The sequence below is a fragment of the Petromyzon marinus genome, chromosome 19 (genome assembly GCF_048934315.1).
Source record: "Petromyzon marinus isolate PM22_M1 ecotype Great Lakes invasive population chromosome 19, UKy_Petmar_22M1.pri1.0, whole genome shotgun sequence".
Lineage (NCBI taxonomy): Eukaryota > Metazoa > Chordata > Hyperoartia > Petromyzontiformes > Petromyzontidae > Petromyzon > Petromyzon marinus.
Genome location: NC_133685.1, coordinates 8,815,699 through 8,835,105, shown reverse-complemented (window position 1 = coordinate 8,835,105; position 19,407 = coordinate 8,815,699). Strand labels below are relative to the sequence as shown.

Sequence of the window (19,407 nt, the reverse complement as noted above, 5' to 3'; positions counted from 1 at the left end):
AATTGGCAAGCTTTGTTTCCACAGGAAATTCAGGCTTAATGAGTTTTCACGGGCGCGTTGACGTGCCCGCTGTGGGGGTGGTACCGCTGGATATTATTCCGTCATGCCCTATTTCTGGCCAAAAGGGCTCTGAGGTGCAACATAACGACTCGACGCAGCTAGAAAATCAATTAATGCACGTGGCCGCTCGATGGAAAGTGAACGTGCACAAATGCCGTTGCCGAGTCTAGACGGCTTTCGTGTGCACGACTGCCCGACGCGGCTTTTACTTGAGCCTCATCAATATTTCATTTAAAAAAAAAAACACACAAAACTACTGTATTTGATTTCTTTTTTTTTTAACTGGAATCTTATTGTGTTTAATAATTCTGCCGCAATACTCTAGGCCAGGGGTCACCAAACTTTTTTCACAGTGGGCCGGATAACTGAAAGAATGACGAGCGCGGGCCGCATAATAAATAAATATTTCTGGAGCGTCGGACCTGTGTTGACAGCTGGAAAATCTGGGGGCGGGAGAGGTGCGCGTTTGTGTGTGTTGCCATGGAAACCATGGTAACGTTTTGCCATGACGTTGCCATGGAAACCATGGTAACGTGTTGCCATGACGTTGCCATGGAAACCATGGCCATGGAAACCATGGCAACGTCAGAGCGTAGGCGGAGCTACCACGAGCCGGGGAAGGACTTGGGATGGCGTGAAATAAGCAAACATTACAATAAACAAGAAAATCTAGATACAATAATTTATCATTTTAAATAGTAAATTTAAGGAACATAGCAGTCAGGAGGTCTCCGCACGCGTGAAGATCTAGTATTCTAAACATAATATTTAAATTGTATCACAACGTCTCGTGTTCCATACGTTTTATCAACCAAATTCAAGTACCTTTTCGATTTAAAGCTTTCGTGACTGCAAGGATTCATCTTCTTTGGTTCTTTCGGTAAAGTCACGTAGAATGAGAATAAAATAATAAATTGATAAAATAAAATAACACAATAATATTCTCACGACGTTTCGGCCACAACACAAGCGGCCTTCATCAGGTGAAGGGGACGAGACTGTCTGCGGATGTGTATGCTTTAACTTTAACATAGCCTTTTCTGTGACCAGTCACAAGCTAATCACTCGGCCATTTCAATGCTAAATTCTATGCTAATTCCTTTGTCAAGGCGCTTTGTTTCTTCTCACACAGCTTAAAGGTCGCGATCTCAGCGTGGCTTTCTCACTCCAGCGCTGTCCTCCAGACAGTCTCGTCCCCTTCACCTGATGAAGGCCGCTTGTGTTGTGGCCGAAAACGTCGTGAGAATATTATTGTGTTATTTTATTTTATCAATTTATTATTTTATTCTCATTCTACGTGACTTTACCGAAAGAACCAAAGAAGACAAATTCAAGTACCGTCGTCGGCGGGCCTGATGGGACTGACGTCGCGGGCCGGATGCGGCCCGCAGGGCTGTAGTTTGGTGACCCCTGCTCTAGACCAATGGTTCTCAACCAGGGGTGCACGCGCACCCTGGGGGTGCGAGATACCCTTTGGGGTCGTCCATAAATGACGTGACGCACCTGGGGGGGGGGGGGGGGGGGTCAGACATTTGTGACGATGTGTGACGAGGGAGGGGGGGGTGGGTTGAGAAATGTGACGTCACATCAAAATGCGCAACTTTAGATAAATATAGACAACACGTTTCCACTAAATTAACTAGACTTTTTAATGAATGTTTTCTCCTACAACATCAGAGTGCAGCGCCACATTAAATACGCACTACAATGACAATAGTTGAAAGCGATTTGAAGCATGTTTTATTTTTTTTTTGGGGGGGGGGGCAGAGCTTTGTGACGTCATATTTGAGGTTGGGTCTGACTTTTTGTGACGCCGTGTGACGAAGGGGGGGGGGGAGGGGCCAAAATCGCGTGACGTCATTTATGGACGGCCCCTTTTCTGGGGGTGCGAGACACGGCCAGATTATTTTTCGAAGGTAAATAATCGAAATACAAATGAAGCAAGGCTACGTGAGTAACAGCTTACTTGGCTTCATCGAAACCTTTTCTTGTTAATAACATAATTCTGTTGACGATTGAGAACCAAAGGGGGGTGGCAAGGCCGCAGTAATGGTTAAGAACCACTGCTGGAGCCTGTACAGGCAAGCATAATGTCTGTGCTAATTCTGGGGTGTTGGGATGGTGCCACATGGTAGCGTGAAGGGGTGTAAACATGAAGAGGTGTAAAGATGCATCTATTAATTGATCGATATCTTCTTCTTTGGTTCTTTCGGTAAAGTCACGTAGAATGAGAATAAAATAATAAATTGATAAAATAAAATAACATCACCTGATGAAGGCCGCTTGTGTTGTGGCCGAAACGTCGTGAGAATATTATTGTGTTATTTTATTTTATCAATTTATTATTTTCTTCTCATTCTACGTGACTTTACCGAAAGAACCAAAGAAGATGAATCCTTGCAGTCACGAAAGCTTTAAATCGAAATTTGATCGATATCAGTTTCGTAAGTACCTCCGAACGCTTGGGCGGTGCAGCTGAAAGTGGGGAACGTAGACACGGGGACATAGAAAGGGCAGTACAACAATGGATTTCGTTGTGCTGCCCACAACGCAATCCTGAAAGCTGTGCATATGAATCAGAAGCAAATAATTACAGCACAAGAAGGACGCCGGAGATCCGATGAGGTCGATTGCATTCCCGGTGGTTTGTTCGCAGATGACAATAAAATTGTTAAAATCGAGTACTGGAAACTTTCCGCACATTTCCTCAGGCTGATTAAAAAAAACAATCCCAGTTAATCTATCTCAGCGGAGTGTCAAATGTTTTAAAATTATGCAATTTAATTTGTGAAATGGCACTGGAAGTAGCGCACAAAGCACAAGCTCAACACAAGCTTTAATAACACTGCCTTGAAAGGAAAACACACACACACACACAGGGTGCTTAAAAAAAACTGTTAACACTTATCTGGGACTATCGTTTTTAATGGAAAAAGAACGGATACTACTACACTGTAACATGTTAACCAAATGTATGTTAAGGGTTTCGTAAAGTCAAAGAGTCTCCACTTGTTCGCCAGCATTGTCAACGCGTTGCCAGAATCTTCTCCAGGTGGTCTCCAGAGCCTGGAGGAGGCAAATTTCTTGCGGTGTTGGTGCAAATTCTCCTACGTGTTAACATTTTTTTGAATTTTAAATTTTGATTTAAAGCTTTCATGACTGCAGTAATTCATATTCTTAGCTCTTTCGGTAAAGTCACGTTGAAGGGAAACAATAAAATAATATATATAAAACAATAAAAATTCTCACGATGACGACTGTTTGTGTTATGGTCGAAACGTCGTGAGAATTTTTATTGTTTTATATAAATTGTATTATTTTATTGTTTCCCTTCAACGTGACTTTACCGAAAGAGCTAAGAATAAAGAAAAACTGTGAAGAGACATTTTAATTCTCTTGAGACCGCACGGTCTAAAGTGGAGTCTCCCAACTTTTATTATCCACTCCATCCGTCTGGCCTCTCCATGTGCTGTGGAGAAGAACCATTACCTGACACGTCCCCTATTACATATATGTCCTTTTAAGGCCACGGATATTGTTGACGAATGTGTGTTTTCATCATTGAAAACTTTCCACGAATTAACTTTTTTTAACAACAACAACAAAACTGCTCAGAGCTGTGTTGAAGACACCCAGTGGAGTACATATCACACCTCTATAGACTCAAAGGAAGACAGCCATGGGTGCGTCTCTCCTTTTACCGGTTAGCAGTTAGCCCGCTAACCTTTATAGTGCAACTGTTAGCGCGCTGCGCTATTAACTCGGCCACCCAAGTTCGAATCCCGCTCATGGCCAACACCGGTGACGATTATCTGAATCACTTCTGGGCCTCCCCTACGTAGACTCAGCCTCAAATGAGTACCTGGTGCCATGTGTAAACATCGCCACTGGGGAGAAAAAGGCGGCCGGACGTGGTGCCGGCCACACACCATGGTCTTCACAGGTGCTGCTCGCTAACAGCACTTGCCCCACAGTCTGTTAAGGCTATACGGGGGATCGTTGTCTTTGTGTATCTCCCTCTCTCTCTGCACACTCAAAGGTGTCATGGGTTTGAGCCTTCACACCTCCAAAGCAACTTCCGCAGGCATTTAAAATGAACTTGTTTTTACCTCCATCTCTTCCACCCTCACTCGCGCTGCCTACACACATACTAAATCAGGCGATCCTGTTGCCTCTTGTAGAATCCCTCGCCGTCTGTGGAACAGTTGCATCTGATGGAAACTATAAATACCCGCTATTGATTTTGACAACGGTGGCAACTGCGCTGTTGCTGGACGCCCCCACCCCCCCCCCCCCCCCAGCAAGCGTTGCATTTGCAGCTTGTGTGTGGGTGTGTGTCGCTGTGCGGTTGGCACACACGCGCTCGCGTCTTAGCAGAGCCGGAGGCTGTGCCGAGAATGTTCGAGGCGGGTTGGTTTTGCCGTGTTTTGAAACACGCGAGCGCATTTTGTGGGCAGTGCGTTTCTCCGCACCACCGTGTTGCATTGTTGCTGCGCGACGCACGAGGCCTCAACATCGTTGTTTGTAAATTGCGTTTAATCATCAAAATTCTAATTTTATATATATACACACATACACTGGAGGAATCCAGTGAGTTATAAAGCTCCTCTTTTCAAATATGTCCAATTTGAAATAGCAGCCAACAGTAGCCATGGCTTTTTTTGGCGATAGTCTGAAAACTGTAATACGCCTCGGAAATGTTGTACTCCGTATTCACGTGTGTTCAGCTTTAAAACCTGCGTGCGTGACAATTTCGGAGGCTGAAATCTACGAAGCTAATTGCATCCGAGTCGAATTAATTTGACCGTACAAGTTCACGGACAACACATGTGTAACACATTATTTGGTAACAACAACAACACAAAAAAACTCAACACATTCATCAATAACACTGCCGACCCTAAGAGGAGGAAAATATATCGAAGGTGACGTGTCAGGCATGGCCCTTCTTCAGAGGACAAATTGCCCAAAAACGCCGCCCATTTCATACTTCAACCTTTAAGGCGAGTGGTATGTTATGAACGTGTCGAGTTTTTAGACAAAATACACGTGGATGTGAGCATTAAGATGCACGTTCAAAAATATCTGGTTGCCCGGGGAAGGACGGTGCGAACGCAGCCTCTGCTTTGGCGTCTCTGGGCAAGAGCCGGTCTATTTGTTGAACTCTGGGGTCGAATCGTAATTGTGTGGCGCCGATGCCATTGGGCTGTCTTGCTCTGTCCCTTCCCCTCTTGTCGAAGCACAGATGTCGCGCTCGTCCAGCAGCCCGGGCCTCTCGGGATCCCTCTCCAACGGTCAGATCAAAATGACCAGCTGGCTCCTGGACACGGAGGAGATGGACCACTGTGCAAGAGGTAGCCGAACAGAGATTTTAAAATCTCAGGACGTGGTGGATCTGCCATGTGTGTGTGTGCGTGCGTGTGTGTATTCGCCAAACGGCTAAAACGCAAGCGAGTTGGCACAGTGGCGGGGAGCACAGGTGGTGCATCTACCAGTCATCTCGGTCGGTCAACCCATGACACATGGCTCTATACCGTGACCTGCTTTCAGCGAGCCGTTGACACTTCACATGGCCTCAAAGTGCACCTAAGACTGTCACAACCGCTGTGGTGACATCAGCGCAACATCGTGGCAAACGGCGGCTGTTATTGTTGCATGGAAAGCCGGTCAACTCAGTCGGTTAACCCATAACACCACGGTCTATCTTGTGACTTCCTGCCAACAAGTCATCAACACTTCACGTGGCCCCAAAGTGCACCTCGAGTACAACAAGCGCTGTGATGACACAGTGGCAGATGGTGGCTGCTGTTATTTTATGGGGTGCGGTGGCATATTTGTTATCACACTACCCTACGAACCTGGTTACCCGAGTCCGATGCACGGCCACGGCCAACACCAATGGCAAATACAGTAAAACCTTGGATTGCGAGTAACTTGGTCTGCGAGTGTTTTGCAAGACGAGCAAAAATTAATTAATTTGATAAACGAGCGAGATCTTGCAATACGAGCAGTACGTATACACGCTTTGTCTGCCGAGCGTCACGTGATCACAATTCATATACGAGTGCTTTCATATACGAGTGCTTTGGATTACAAACACGTTTCCGGAACTAATTATGCTCGCAATCCAAGGTTTTACTGTATCTGAAACGGTCTTGGGCCTCCCCTAGGTTGACTCAGGAAAGATAGATATGTATGTTGAACTTCTTTCACACCGTACGTAGCCAAGCGTGCTAATCGAAGGTGCGGCGGAAGGACAACAAACTAAACACAAAAAGCAGTTCCAAAGAAATTAGTTTTCAACCTGGATTTTAGAAGTGCATAGCTTCCAGTTATTTCCTAACATCGGAAGGAAGAGCGTTCCAGACAGCTGCAGAGGCGCATCTGAAAGGGTGCGATGCCATCACCGTCTTTGTTCGATGGCCAGCCAAAAACAGCTGCTGCGAGGATGACCGGATGTGCGAGGCAGATTGAGGGCGGTCTGCACGCCGTGCGGATGCGATCAATCGGCCAAAACATGGAGACCCACGACCTCGACGTGTGCGGTCAAGAGCCGCTGCTCATGAGAGCAACGAGCGTGACAGCAAACGGTCGCAGAGAGACAAGGAGGTGACGGACCGAACAGCCGTGGATGGGAGCAGTCGCGAAGAGAAGAAGAAGGCGGAGGAAGATTGACGATGGGGGGAATGATTTTAGCACATTGTTGGGTAGGGGAATCATAAATCAAGTAGAGATGCTGCATTCTATACGGGTTGGATATAGAGCAGGACATTCATCCCAAATGTGACGGCGTTATTCCAATGTTGACCGTTGCGTTTGGTTCCTTTAGCAGTAGAAAACGGTTGTGGAGTAAAGATCGACTTGGCACTGTCTAAACAAGGCAGGTTTTTATATATATATACTCTTACACAGATTGGTGGAATGTGTTAGGGTCGCCGGCCCCCGGGATCTCTCCTGCCTGCGACCCCGTCCGCGAAGTGCCGACGCTCCCAGACTCTCCACTAGTGTGGGAGCTGCCGCCGCCGCACTCCTCCCCGGGCGGGGAAAGGTCGTCGCGCTCCTGTTCCCCCCCCTGTGCTGTCCCCCCCCGAGTCCGGGTTTCCTGCCGGTGAGGCATCACCCTCGCCCGCCCTGGGACCCGCTAGCGCTTCGCCGGCACCCAAACGCGACGCTCCCCGCCCGCGCAGTCCCACGCACCAATCACACGCGGGTAACAGGGGGTTAAAGGTCGGAGGGTAAGCGACGTCGTTCGTGGGGGGATTGGATTAAACGGGTTTAAAGGGCTATGCGATGGGCATGCGTGCGAGATGGGTATCCGCTCGCAATGTGGGAGTCCGCAGCCGACGGTTCGTAGCGCACACACTCCACGCGGCGCCGCTCCACACACGCGGCGACCACCGAGAACAGCAAGCGCACCCACGCTTCCACTCTCTTTCCACACCCTCGCGAAAACCACACCAGTCCGTTATGTAACCGCCGACGATTTATTCCACCGCGTCGGCGAGCCCTTATTTAACCCAGTCAGCCGGGATCAGCGGGGCAGGACCAATCTATCTCTCGATAGTCGGCACTACACTCTACCTGTCCTTCTCCCCTTTACCCTCTCCGGTTTTCCTCTTAAGCTAAGTCCCAACTCCCTCTTTCTCTCTCTTACTCACGGTTCGTCGTCACTGCCGGCTGGTCCTCGCGGCGCGTCGATACGTCCCACGGAAGTTCGCGCGGCTGGACTCGGGAGTTGACGGGCCTGGGGTCGACTCGAGTAGCCAGAGACCCTTTTCCCTTCGCCCTGACCCGCTTTATTCTTTCTACATCAAAGGGGCTACCTGGTGCCGACTCGCGGGCCAATCAGCTCGCTGGGATCACCCGCCAATCGGTAGGCCCATCTGTATCCCAGCATCCCCCGGGCCGTTGCTTTCAGCGACGTCCGCATCTAAATTTACCTGCTCAGTGGCCCTCCAGTCGGAGGGCGACCCTGCTTTCCCGCCGCTCGTGGCTCTGCCCCCCTACCTGCCTGCCCTGCCGACCCGTGTGCGTGAGGTGCGTACTAACCGCGGTGGCGGGGCAGCCCCGCCGTGAACATGTCATTTCTACTCAAGTCACGGCGCCACGGGGTGTGTTAGCGTCGGAGGAGACCGTCCAATTCCCTGGCCGCAGGAAACCGTGAAGATTATCCCTTTACGAGGGCTTCTGGGTGAAAACCTGTCGGCCAGGGTGTCTTCCCACGCGCTCTAATGGTGGGGGGAGTGCGTGCGTGTGTGTTCCGGTGGGGGGGGGGGGTGGGGAGGTGGTGGGGTGGAGCAATGTCGGCCTCACCGCTCGGGGCGGCGAGATCGCAGGTGGGCCACCCGCCGATCGGCTCCGTGGCGGCGGCATCACAAATGACCTAGCGGTGAGTAAGATTTAAATAAATCGATCATAACCATTATCGAGTGATATTAGGAACCGGGGTATGATCTACTGGACATCTGTGAAAAGGAGCTTCATAGCTCATCGGATTCCTCCAGAATAAATAATTATGCTGATTGTGATCTCTTTCTACGAGACCTTGGCGTTGACCTGAGCCACCCAGCCACACAGATGCGATCGTCGTCTCCTGTCGTCTGCGCGTAGGCCTCAACGACTGCCAGGCGAATCTAGCTCAGCTGAGCGGCATCTTGAAGAGCCTGGAGATCCTGCAACGGACTCAGTCGGCGCCTTCGTTCTCCGACATGCAGGTGAGAGCTCTCGCGCGCCTCTCTGCTCAGCACAGCCGGTAGGCCGTTGACGCGCACGTCACGCACAGTCTGGTCTCCGGTAACGCTCCGCTGTTTTCATAACGCAAATGGGATATAAAGCGATGAATGTATCGGGCGGGGGGGTAGGGGGACACATGTTTTTACAACGCGGATGCGAATTGGATATGACGCGGTTTGAGTGAACGGAAATATGTCGCGCGAGTGGGAATAATCGGTCGTACGGCTGCCTCGGCAACTGTACAAGGCGGGATGCTGCTGGATGCGTCTAGATGCTGTCCACGCACCTCAGTCTTTGTTCACCCTGCGTACGCATCTCACGTGTTATTACGGACCATACTTTACCCTACATCATATATAATTTTCCACAATGTGGTGCCCTTCAGGAACGCAACTTACTGCCGCGTTATAGGAGAACACGACTGTGTTCTGTGGCGTGACCGTCCAAGAACGCTTTGCATGAGTGGAGCCGATCGGCCTGGCCGATTGATCCATTGGGCGGTGGTGGTGTTGTCGTTGGTGCGCAGCACAACAATCCTGGGCCACCTGGGGGACTGCTTGTGTCGAGCCAACGCTGCGGAAATGATGAACTGGCAGGACGTGCAACTGGCTGATGGGACGTGTAAAAAGGAGACCTGTTGTATGCTGATTTACGTTATAAGAATAGCTTTTACTCTTTCTGGCAATAAATCATGTTAAGATGTTAAAACACCAAACTGTTTTATTGCCAAAAATGGTAAAACCTTATTCTTATATTTTGATACTGGCAAGGGAGGTCCCATGTTGTAGCTGCTCACCCAGAGCTCTCAATGTCCTAATAGTGGCATTGTCTTTGTGCTGTTCGCCTTTTGGCGCTCTCTGGTCTAAACCTATTCTTTTATTTTGATACTGATTTATGTTGTTCGTTTATGTTCTCAATGATGCTCGTGATTATTTTGGATTTCTTTCCAGGTCGTGTACAAATGGTATCAGAACATGTGCTGTGCTACCTCCAGGTCAACTCAATTGTGAATAAGTTCTAGATTTGAAGTTTTCGTGACTGCAATGACGACGTTTCGGAAGCAACACAAGCCTCCGTCATCAGGTGGGATAGTCACAGCAAGAAGTAATTTGCTGTAGTGACTATCCCACCTAATGATGGAGGCTTGTGTTGCTTCCGAAACGTCGTGATTTGTATTAACTTTATTTTATTTTTTACCTACGTGACTTTACCGAAAGAACCAAAGAGTGTGAATAAGTTCTTGTGACAGTGTTTGTGAAGATTAGTGCTTGGCAGTTGTGGTTCAGTCGGGCACGGTGCTGGACACCCCCCCCCCCCCCGCCTCATGTGCCGGCCTTCAAATATTTTAGCAGCTCAGGAAGTTGAGCCACGTGCTTTTGTTACACGGCAACTGCTACAAACCTACCACACAGCTTGCCAATATCAATGCACAGACCTCTTAGGTAAGATTGGCCACATTTTTTTTAAAACGGCCTCTTAATAAAAGGTATGAGAATAATAATGTTGTTACAAATGTTATACTGCATACCAGCGTGAGTAGCATGCTTGTAGTGGAACCTGAAGCATGCGACGTGAGCTAGCGCTTGTGTGTGCCCTTGCGTGTTTACATTTATTTGTACATCGGGATCTCTAAACTAAACTGTTTTTTTTTTAGCAGGTAAGTCCCACTGAGCTATATAGCTATTTTTCATACGCAATCTGGCTATCACAAATAATAGCTCAACGAAGTGGCTTATCATGTGGAAATGTATAGCAGCAAATACTCTAAATGCACTTTGATTCAAAATGTGGAGAAAAAGCCACGTGATCATAGGAAGAACATGCAAACTCAAAATATACAGGCATCATCCGGGTCGGGATCGAACCCACGACCTCCTGTATAACAGGCGGGGTAGTTGACAGCTCGCCACCATAGCGCCCTCATCGCTGATCTCATAACTGTGTGGAGGCTGCCTCAATGGACTTGCTTGCCAGCTTATTTTTAATCCTCGCTGATAACAACAAAATAAGAGAGGGCGATCAGAGAGCTCGGCACGGAGATCACGGGACGCAGAGAACACCCAAACGCATGCGGCTCACTCGGGGAGGAATACACGAGGCTGATTTTACAAGATAAGGGGTTTGAGCCACGGGCATGAGAGATGAGGGACACAGAGCATTCAGCAGAGGACCCATGGGGGAAGGTGATTGATTGGGGAGGGATAATGGAAGGGAAGGAGACTATATTAGTTGACATTTCTGCATCGAGCGGTGAGTAGAATGATCTTGGTGTTCGATGGGGGAGGCTGAGGTGTGAAGCCTGCCGAGACAGGTGTGAACCAAGGACAGTGCACGTAGCGTTCAGCTGTCGAGGGTCGTGGTGCAAATAGGTGTGAGGGAGGGTGCCCTGAGGTTTATCGAGGTCAGAGGCACCTACGTGGAGCATGTGGTGTTGTATTTCAAACTGCACCCCTAATGAGTACACGCCAAAAAACATAATGAGCTTGTATCCCAGTTGAGCTAGCAACATGTGAACAGAATAAGACACGTCAAAAAAATATATATATATATATTTTATCAGGCCCTGCTGAGACTCGTGTCACTTTGGGGATTAAACGGGGGAGTGGCAAATTGCAGTCGCTCTTCTGACACCCCTCAAGGGCAAGGCCAGTGCCCTAGTGAGTGGGGTGCTGGGGTGGGGCCAGTGCTCTAGTGAGTCGAGTGGGCCCAGTGCTCTAGTGAGTGGGGTGCTGGGGTGGGCCCAGTGCCCTAGTGAGTGGGGTGCTGGGGTGGGCCCAGTGCTCTAGTGAGTGGGGTGCTGGGGTGGGCCCAGTGCCCTAGTGAGTGGGGTGCTGGGGTGGGCCCAGTGCTCTAGTGAGTGAGGTGCTGGGGTGGGCCCAGTGCTCTAGTGAGTGGGGTGCTGGGGTGGGCCCAGTGCTCTAGTGAGTGGGGTGCTGGGGTGGGCCCAGTGCCCTAGTGAGTGGGGTGCTGGGGTGGGCCCAGTGCTCTAGTGAGTGGGGTGCTGGGGTGGGCCCAGTGCTCTAGTGAGCGGGGTCCTGGGGTGGGCCCAGTGGCTTAGTGAGTGGGGTGCTGGGGTGGGCCCAGTGCCCTAGTGAGTGGGGTGCTGGGGTGGGCCCAGTGCTCTAGTGAGTCGAGTGGGCCCAGTGCTCTAGTGAGTGGGGTGCTGGGGTGGGCCCAGTGCACTAGTGAGTGGGGTGCTGGGGTGGGCCCAGTGCTCTAGTGAGTGGGGTGCTGGGGTGGGCCCAGTGCTCTAGTGAGTGGGGTGCTGGGGTGGGCCCAGTGCTATAGTGAGTGGGGTGCTGGGGTGGGCCCAGTGCTCTAGTGAGTCGAGTGGGCCCAGTGCCCTAGTGAGTGGGGTGCTGGGGTGGGCCCAGTGCTCTAGTGAGTGGGGTGCTGGGGTGGGCCCAGTGCTCTAGTGAGTGGGGTGCTGGGGTCGGCCCAGTGCTCTAGTGAGTGGGGTGCTGGGGTGGGCCCAGTGCTCTAGTGAGTCGAGTGGACCTAGTGCTCTAGTGAGTGGGGTGCTGGGGTGGGCCACTTAGTGGCGAATGGCGGTTGTTGTTTTTGTTGTTGTGTGCATGCATGCACCCCCTTTCATCCGGTCTGAAAAGCAATATCGATGTCAACGAAGGGCACTCGTATATTTCCATCGCCTTTTATTGTTTCTCCCCCCCTCCCCGAAGTCCAGAGGCCACACAGAGTGTCTGTCATCAAAATCACATTGCACGCTCGTATATATTGGTGGGTGATGCATCGTCAGGTGCGCCCAAACGCACGATAACAGCACAACCAAAATAAACGCGACGGGGTTTAAGGATTACGGTAGGAATTTTACGAACGCCCAGCAATAAAACATGTGTTTAGATGTTCAAACACCAAATATAAACCTTTTGCAAGGAATCAAGTCTGCATTAACCACACGTACTTAGTGAACATGCAAACAAAACATGCTATGATAATATATTCATTCTCTTTGAAACTGATTGGCCTACACCTTCTTTAGTGCCTAGTCTTACCAGTGTCAGACCGGAGAACGCCAAAAGGTGAGCAGTACAAAGACAATGCCACTATCAGGGCATTTGTAGCGTGGGGTGAGCAGCTACAAAATGGGACCTCTTTTGCTAGTTTCACCTGAGCCAGCAATACTCAGATCGTTGATTCAAATGGAAGATTTCCACGCAAAATTAAGCCTCGTTCTTAAGCGTAGTTTATTTGATATTTTGTGCTGCATCGGTGATTTATTATTATTCTTACTTCATGGCTTTAAAGTTTTATTGGAGAATGATACATGGTGTACAAGGCTCCTTGGTTTATGAAAGGTGCCATTGAATAAATAAAGTTTGGATTGATTTGATGATTGTGCAAATAAAATATCTCATAGAAACAGATGTTTTTTTTGCTAATTTAGATTGAGCTACCCATTTGTGAAGCCTTACATATCAGTGAGGATGCCCAATTATAGTTGTAAGGCTGACCCATGAAAGATATCTCTTGGGGAAAATCTAGGTTAATTCCCAGTGTAGCTTATTAATTACATTTGTGTTTATATTCCAAACTAGGGGGGAGAAAAGAATGGGTGCAGAATGCGAAAATAAAATTAAGATATATTGACTATGGACAGTATATTCTTGGTTCTTTCGGTAAAGTCACGTAGAAGGGAAATAATAAAAAAATAAAACAATAAAATTCTCACGACGTTTCGATTGCAACACAAGCAATCATCATCAGGTGTGAAAACCACAGCAAATTTTCTTGCTGTGGTTTTCAAAATTCTCACGACGTTTCGATTGCAACACAAGCAATCATCATCAGGTGTGAAAACCACTGCAAATTTTCTTGCTGTGGTTTTCACACCTGATGATGATTGCTTGTGTTGCAGTCAAAACGTCGTGAGAATTTAATTGTTTTATATTTTTATGATTTTATTGTTTCCCTTCTACGTGACTTTACCGAAAGAACCAAGAATATGAATCCCTGCAGTCACGAAAGCTTTAAATCAAAAATTTATGGACAGTATATACACTAGAAATATAATTCTTGATTTGAAGCTTTCGTGACTGCAGGAATCCATCCTCTTTGGTTATTTCGATAAAATCACGTAGGTAGAAAAATAAAATAAAACAAAATAATATATCACGACGTTTCGATCGCAACACAAACGGTCGTCCTCAGGCGGAAAAAAATAATCCAGCAGTTCCACTGATGGATTATTGTTTTATTAATTTTTTCTACCTACGTGACTTTACCGAAAGAACCAAAGAGTATAGAAATATCATATAGGACAATCATATAATACATCGTTTTTTTAACCCTTAACACTTTATGATTATAAGTGGGATCGAATTCAGCCAACCATCCTTAATTCACCATTGGAACCTCCTTTGCCAGTAGGAAAATATGATAATAGTTTTTTTACCCTTTTATCTGGCAACAAAACTGACACCTTTTTTTACAAGGAGTCATGTTTACATTGACCACAATACCTGCGGTCGGAATGCAAAAACAACTCTGATAATGTATGCACTGTCCTTGAAATTGATTGGTCAACACCCCAGCCAGCTTTCTTAGAGCCTAGTCTCGCATCGTGTTGGACCAGAAGACGCCAAACGCCGCACGACTCCAAGACAATGCACCATCAGAGTATGAGAGCTCGGGGTACGCATTTACACCATTGAAACCTCCTTTGCCAGTAGCAAAATGGACAGTATATACACTACAAATATCATTAAAAGGGTAAAAAACAATTATCATCCTTAATTCAATTATGTTCTCAAGTTTTTATTCTTTGGGTCTTTCGGCAAATTCACGTAGAACAATTTTTTTTCTACGTGACTTTACCGAAAGACCCAAAGAATATGAACTCGTGCAGTCACGAAAGCTTTAAGTCAAGCTTTATGTTCTCAAGTGTAGTGAATTTAATGATCTCAGCAGGGTCACTGGTTATTGTGAAATAAATATTATAATGTTTTTTTTTAAATTTCAAATTAAAATTGCTCGGATGGTTGCATTCTATTATCAAATGTATTTGGTTATTTCTGTCACTTGGTATAAAGCATCCCTTTTACAGAGCCCGGAGTACTGTCCAGTTACGGCAAGGTGTATTTCCGGAGTGTGTCCAATTACTTAAGCAATCAATTACTCCTCCCAATTATTTATTCAAATCACTCGACACGAGTACCGCTGGACGGGAGGTCATGGGTGGAGCTTGGTGACATCATCGCGCATCAGCTGACTCGCGCTGAGCGTGGTTTGTAGAACATTTCTGCCTTTCGAGTGGCAAGCAGATCTCAGCAGTTGAAAGCGCTTTCAGATTTGTACTTTTTTAAACCATGTGAGAAATTAAGAGACGGCCAGCATACAATAGTCTAATTTACAAGCATGACCTGGTCACCAAAATTGGCGAAATAAAAACGTGAATTAAATAAAGTACGCCAATGAAGTAAATATAAATCAGAACAAAGAAACATCAAGTGCCCCGAGCAATGAGCCGCAAAAAAAAGAAGTCGATTTAACCAACTTATGAATTCATTGGTCCCTGCTCTCGTAAAGATATCTCGCAGTTTGCCGAGAGATATATGGAAGTGACTTCAGGAGTGGCTCTACGGGTGATCTTGCAGGACCATTTCACAATGTGATGTTTTACTGACTGAATTGATGTTCGTGTATTGTGAACTATTTGATTGATGTTGATTGGCCTGGCTCTGTTGTCCACTTCGTGGGCCGAGTCTTCTGACCGTGAGCAGGCAAGTGTTATCACTGAGCGTGAGCAGGGAAGTGTTATAACTGAGCGTGAGCATCGATCAGTTTTTTTGTATGGACTTTTGTAATCAATCAAAAAAGATCAATACATTATTTCTTGCAAAGTTATGTTTTGTATGTTAACAAACTAAATTTTCTCAACTTAAACATGATTTTCACCAATACTAGTGGTTTTTGGTATAGAGATCCACATAAAATTTATATATTTTTTATTATCTGCGATTTTTAATTATCCGTGGCCATTCCTCCCCATCATTAGCGCAGATAATCAAGTCTACTGTACATGTATTCACCTTGTGTCTTGTTAATATAATTGTGAAATCCAAACAACAACAACCGCCATTCGCCAAACTAAGTGGCGGTGACGTCCCCACGACGCCAAACAACACACGTATATGCACAAACACTAGCCAGGAGCAAAACAACGAAGATTAAAATGTCTGAAAAAATGTCATGTTGATGTTGAATTGTTGTAAAATTCAACACGGAACTTTAAAGTGCTGTGCAAGCCTTACACCGAAGTGGCTGTCCTTTTGATGACCAAAAAAACCGAAATCTCTGTTTTCAGGGTGCCTGTCTTGAAAACGGAAAGAAAGAAAAGCGTAGCTCTCGCCGCTGGAGAACCAAAAGTGTGAGCAAGGATTCTAAAATGCATTTGCAGGTAAATATATTCACCGTGGCGTGGCAGGGTGGCACACCTGGAAACACCCGTGCCTCAAAGCAAGAAAGGGGGCCCTGGGTTCGATTACCAATGCAGCGTGCTTTGCTGCGTGGAGTTAGTCTGTTAGTGTGTCCTCTCCCCGTGTTCTGCGACGATTTTCTCTGGGTTCTCTGGCTTCCTCCGATAGCTAAAATAAACATTTTAACACCCTGTGAATTGGAATTGAAACGCTATATTTTAAAAGGGCACCCCCATAGACATGAGATCCCAGGTCAAAGTGATTTCCTGCTCAAATGAGCATTGAGGCAGTGCTCCAACTCCCGTTTACAGCCCTGAGACAGTGATGTAAATTCCACATTCCTATGGCAGGGGTAAGTCTAATCGGACACCCACTGTTAACTTCCCACAAAGTGGTACCATATTTTTATGACCCCGGAGAGATGATGGGCTGAGTTGACGCCCAACTAGGATTTTAAATCGCAACTTCCGATTGCGAATCGCTTGCTCGCTACAGCTGAGCCACCAAGATGAGTTCACATCCGGGAGTTGACACTGGTTGGATGGCTCAACTCTCGATTGAAGTGTTACGAGCTAAAATCCTTGCCCAATCCAAACAAGCGGGAAGGCAACAGCAGTAGTTCACCGACTACTGATGACAGGTTTAAAACTAAATTGTTAAACTAAACTATTTTTATTTGACCAGGTAAGGTCCACTGAGCTATATAGCTATTTTCAGATGTGACCTGGCCACAATTGGATAGCTCAACGAAGTGGCTTACCACGTGGAAAAGTATAGCAGTAAAATACTCTATATACATGCTTCAAGTGTGGGGATCGAACCCATGCCCTGAATACCTGGCGAGGTAGTTAACATCTCGTCACCATGGCTGACCACTGTACGAGTCTCCACCGATGGGCTCAGTTCTACCGATGGAGATGAGCCAAGCTGCATTGCTTGAGTGAAGACAATTGCACCTTTGCTCGGAGTGTGCTCAATTAACCGAGTCGTGAAGTGCATACGCTCCAGGGAGCCACTTTTAAATCTATATTGAAAACTCATTTATTTAGAACTGCTTGTTACGTTTCATTTGTTGTCCACACCCAACGGCACCTCCCATTAGCACCGTTGGCTGCGCAAAGAAGTTCACCATACATACGTAACATTACAGCAGAATTCATAAGAGTTAATGATCTCCTGCAAGATCACTACTTTGTGGTGCGGAATCGTGCCACTGAGCTGTGAACGTAAAGTTTTACCACCGCTTGTGCCCTCTCTGCCCCCCCCTTTTGTGCCCTCCCCTTTGTGTGCTCCCCCCCCCCTTTGTGTGCCCCCCCCAGCTTCCCAACAGCCCGTCCGCCTCTCCCATCCGCCTGCACGCCTCCAACCCCAACCTGAGCATCGACGGAGGGGCGGGGCTGGGCCCAGGGTTGGGCGGGGCAGGGTTAGGGGCGGGACCTGGGGTGGGGCTAGGGGCGGGGTTAGGGGCGGGGCTAGTTGAGGTGGGGGTGGAGTCTCCGGTGAGGCTTCTGAGCTGCAGCAAGGCGCGCGTGAGCATCGCCGAGTCTCTGGACGGCTGCTCCACCGACTACAGCCGCCTCCAGGAGGAGTTCTGCTGCGTGGCAAAGAAAGGTGCCCCCCCCTGCCTGCCTGCCCCCCTGCCCCTCCTGCCCCCCCCTGCCTGCCCCCCCTCCCCACCTGCCCTGCCCCCCCTTCCCCTCCTGCCCCCCCTTCCCCACCTGCACCCTTTCCCTCCTGGCCCCTCCAACCCCCATCCCCACCTAACACGTAAAATTTGATTAATTCTGGGGTCAAAATAATTCGCTTTCTACTTTTGAGTGCAAATAAAAGTGTGTGCATTTAAAATGTTATTGTTTTTATTACCTCATAATAGTTATTTGTTGGCCTCACGCTAAAGAAGAAAAGGCAGCCACAGTGGCCGCTCCGGCGCCATGACGAGAGGGGCGATAGAAGCGCGCCCTCTCATTGGTCAGAGGCTGGCCCAGCAACAGGCACTGTGATTGGACCCAGACCGCTTGCCTTCGTAGTGTGGGCGTGACCATTCGTGATTTAAAAAAGAGGGGGGAGGGGCTAAAATGTAAACGATTATTGGTAAAATGTATTTAAAAACACGAATAGGACCACGGTGAGCGGGAACCTGGGCCAGTTTATTTTGTCATGGAATCTTGAATTGTCATTCGAGGCGAGTCTGTTTTGAAAATTTCAGCTCGTTAGGCTTCGTAGATCCGAAGATATTAAAGCGTCCAAGATTCCTTGGAATGTAAACAGACAACACGGCAAGTTCGATAAGAGTGTGTAAAAAATAATAACAACAACACTTTGTGTTCGTGCCATTCTTATGGCGCGAGGTTATCACGGGGGCGCCACGTTTTCACAGGCAAATATAGCCTGCGGTTGTGCTGTGTGTTCTCCGGCATGAATAATTTACACTTTGCAACATTGTTATGCGCGAGCGGTCTCTCACACCATCAAACTCTGTAATTTTAGAAGTTGATTTAATAATAACGCAGTCTGGCTATGCGGCAGACATTGGCAAAATACGGCCCCCTGGCCGTATACGGGGGCCGTATACGGGGGCCGTATACTGGGCCGTATACGGGGGCCGTATACCGGGCCGTATACGGGGGCCGTATACCGGGCCGTATACGGGGGCCGTATACGGCCCATTGGGCTTTTTATTCCGGCCTGCCGAACTTGTCCAAATAATATTATTATTAAATTCAATTTTACCTTTCTCCTGTAATGCCCCCATTTCCCCATTAGATGGCGCACTTTGACCGGGAGTTACGACATGTTTTTGTATTGTTCATGTTCGTGCAATTTGTTAAATTGCCTTGCAAATAAATGCTTTGCTACCTGTTAAAGGACAAATCCTTTAATGTAATGATTTTTACATGTCATTTATATTAGTTCACACAAACACTTCATCCATCTGTTCCTGGCCCGGCACCTCTGGCAAATTTTAGAACCCATTGTGGCCCGCGAGTCAAAAAATGTGCCCACCCCTGAGCTATGGTGATTCACACCCACAGTCTTAAGTGGTGCTTGGCTCAGTGCTCCGAAATGGGAATCATTTCCCCAAAGCGGTCCTCCTCCTGATGTATAAGCACGTAGCGAATGTGAGTAATTTATTGACAGTAAGAGGGCAAGCAACGGGTGATGTTGGAATAAAATTTGG

At 47.6% G+C, this 19,407-nt stretch overlaps 1 protein-coding gene across 1 annotated transcript in view; it reads left to right on the top strand.

The window, feature by feature from the left end:
• The window catches only part of LOC116943868 (oxysterol-binding protein-related protein 6-like), a 205,864-nt gene that overhangs the window by 129,134 nt on the left and 57,323 nt on the right, over positions 1-19,407 (top strand). Inside the window, exons 8-12 of the mRNA XM_032957146.2 lie at positions 5,306-5,414; positions 8,671-8,774; positions 16,118-16,210; positions 17,549-17,637; positions 17,764-17,840. Of these exons, the coding sequence (XP_032813037.1) occupies positions 5,306-5,414; positions 8,671-8,774; positions 16,118-16,210; positions 17,549-17,637; positions 17,764-17,840 (472 nt within the window). The remainder of the gene's footprint in view (positions 1-5,305; positions 5,415-8,670; positions 8,775-16,117; positions 16,211-17,548; positions 17,638-17,763; positions 17,841-19,407) is intronic.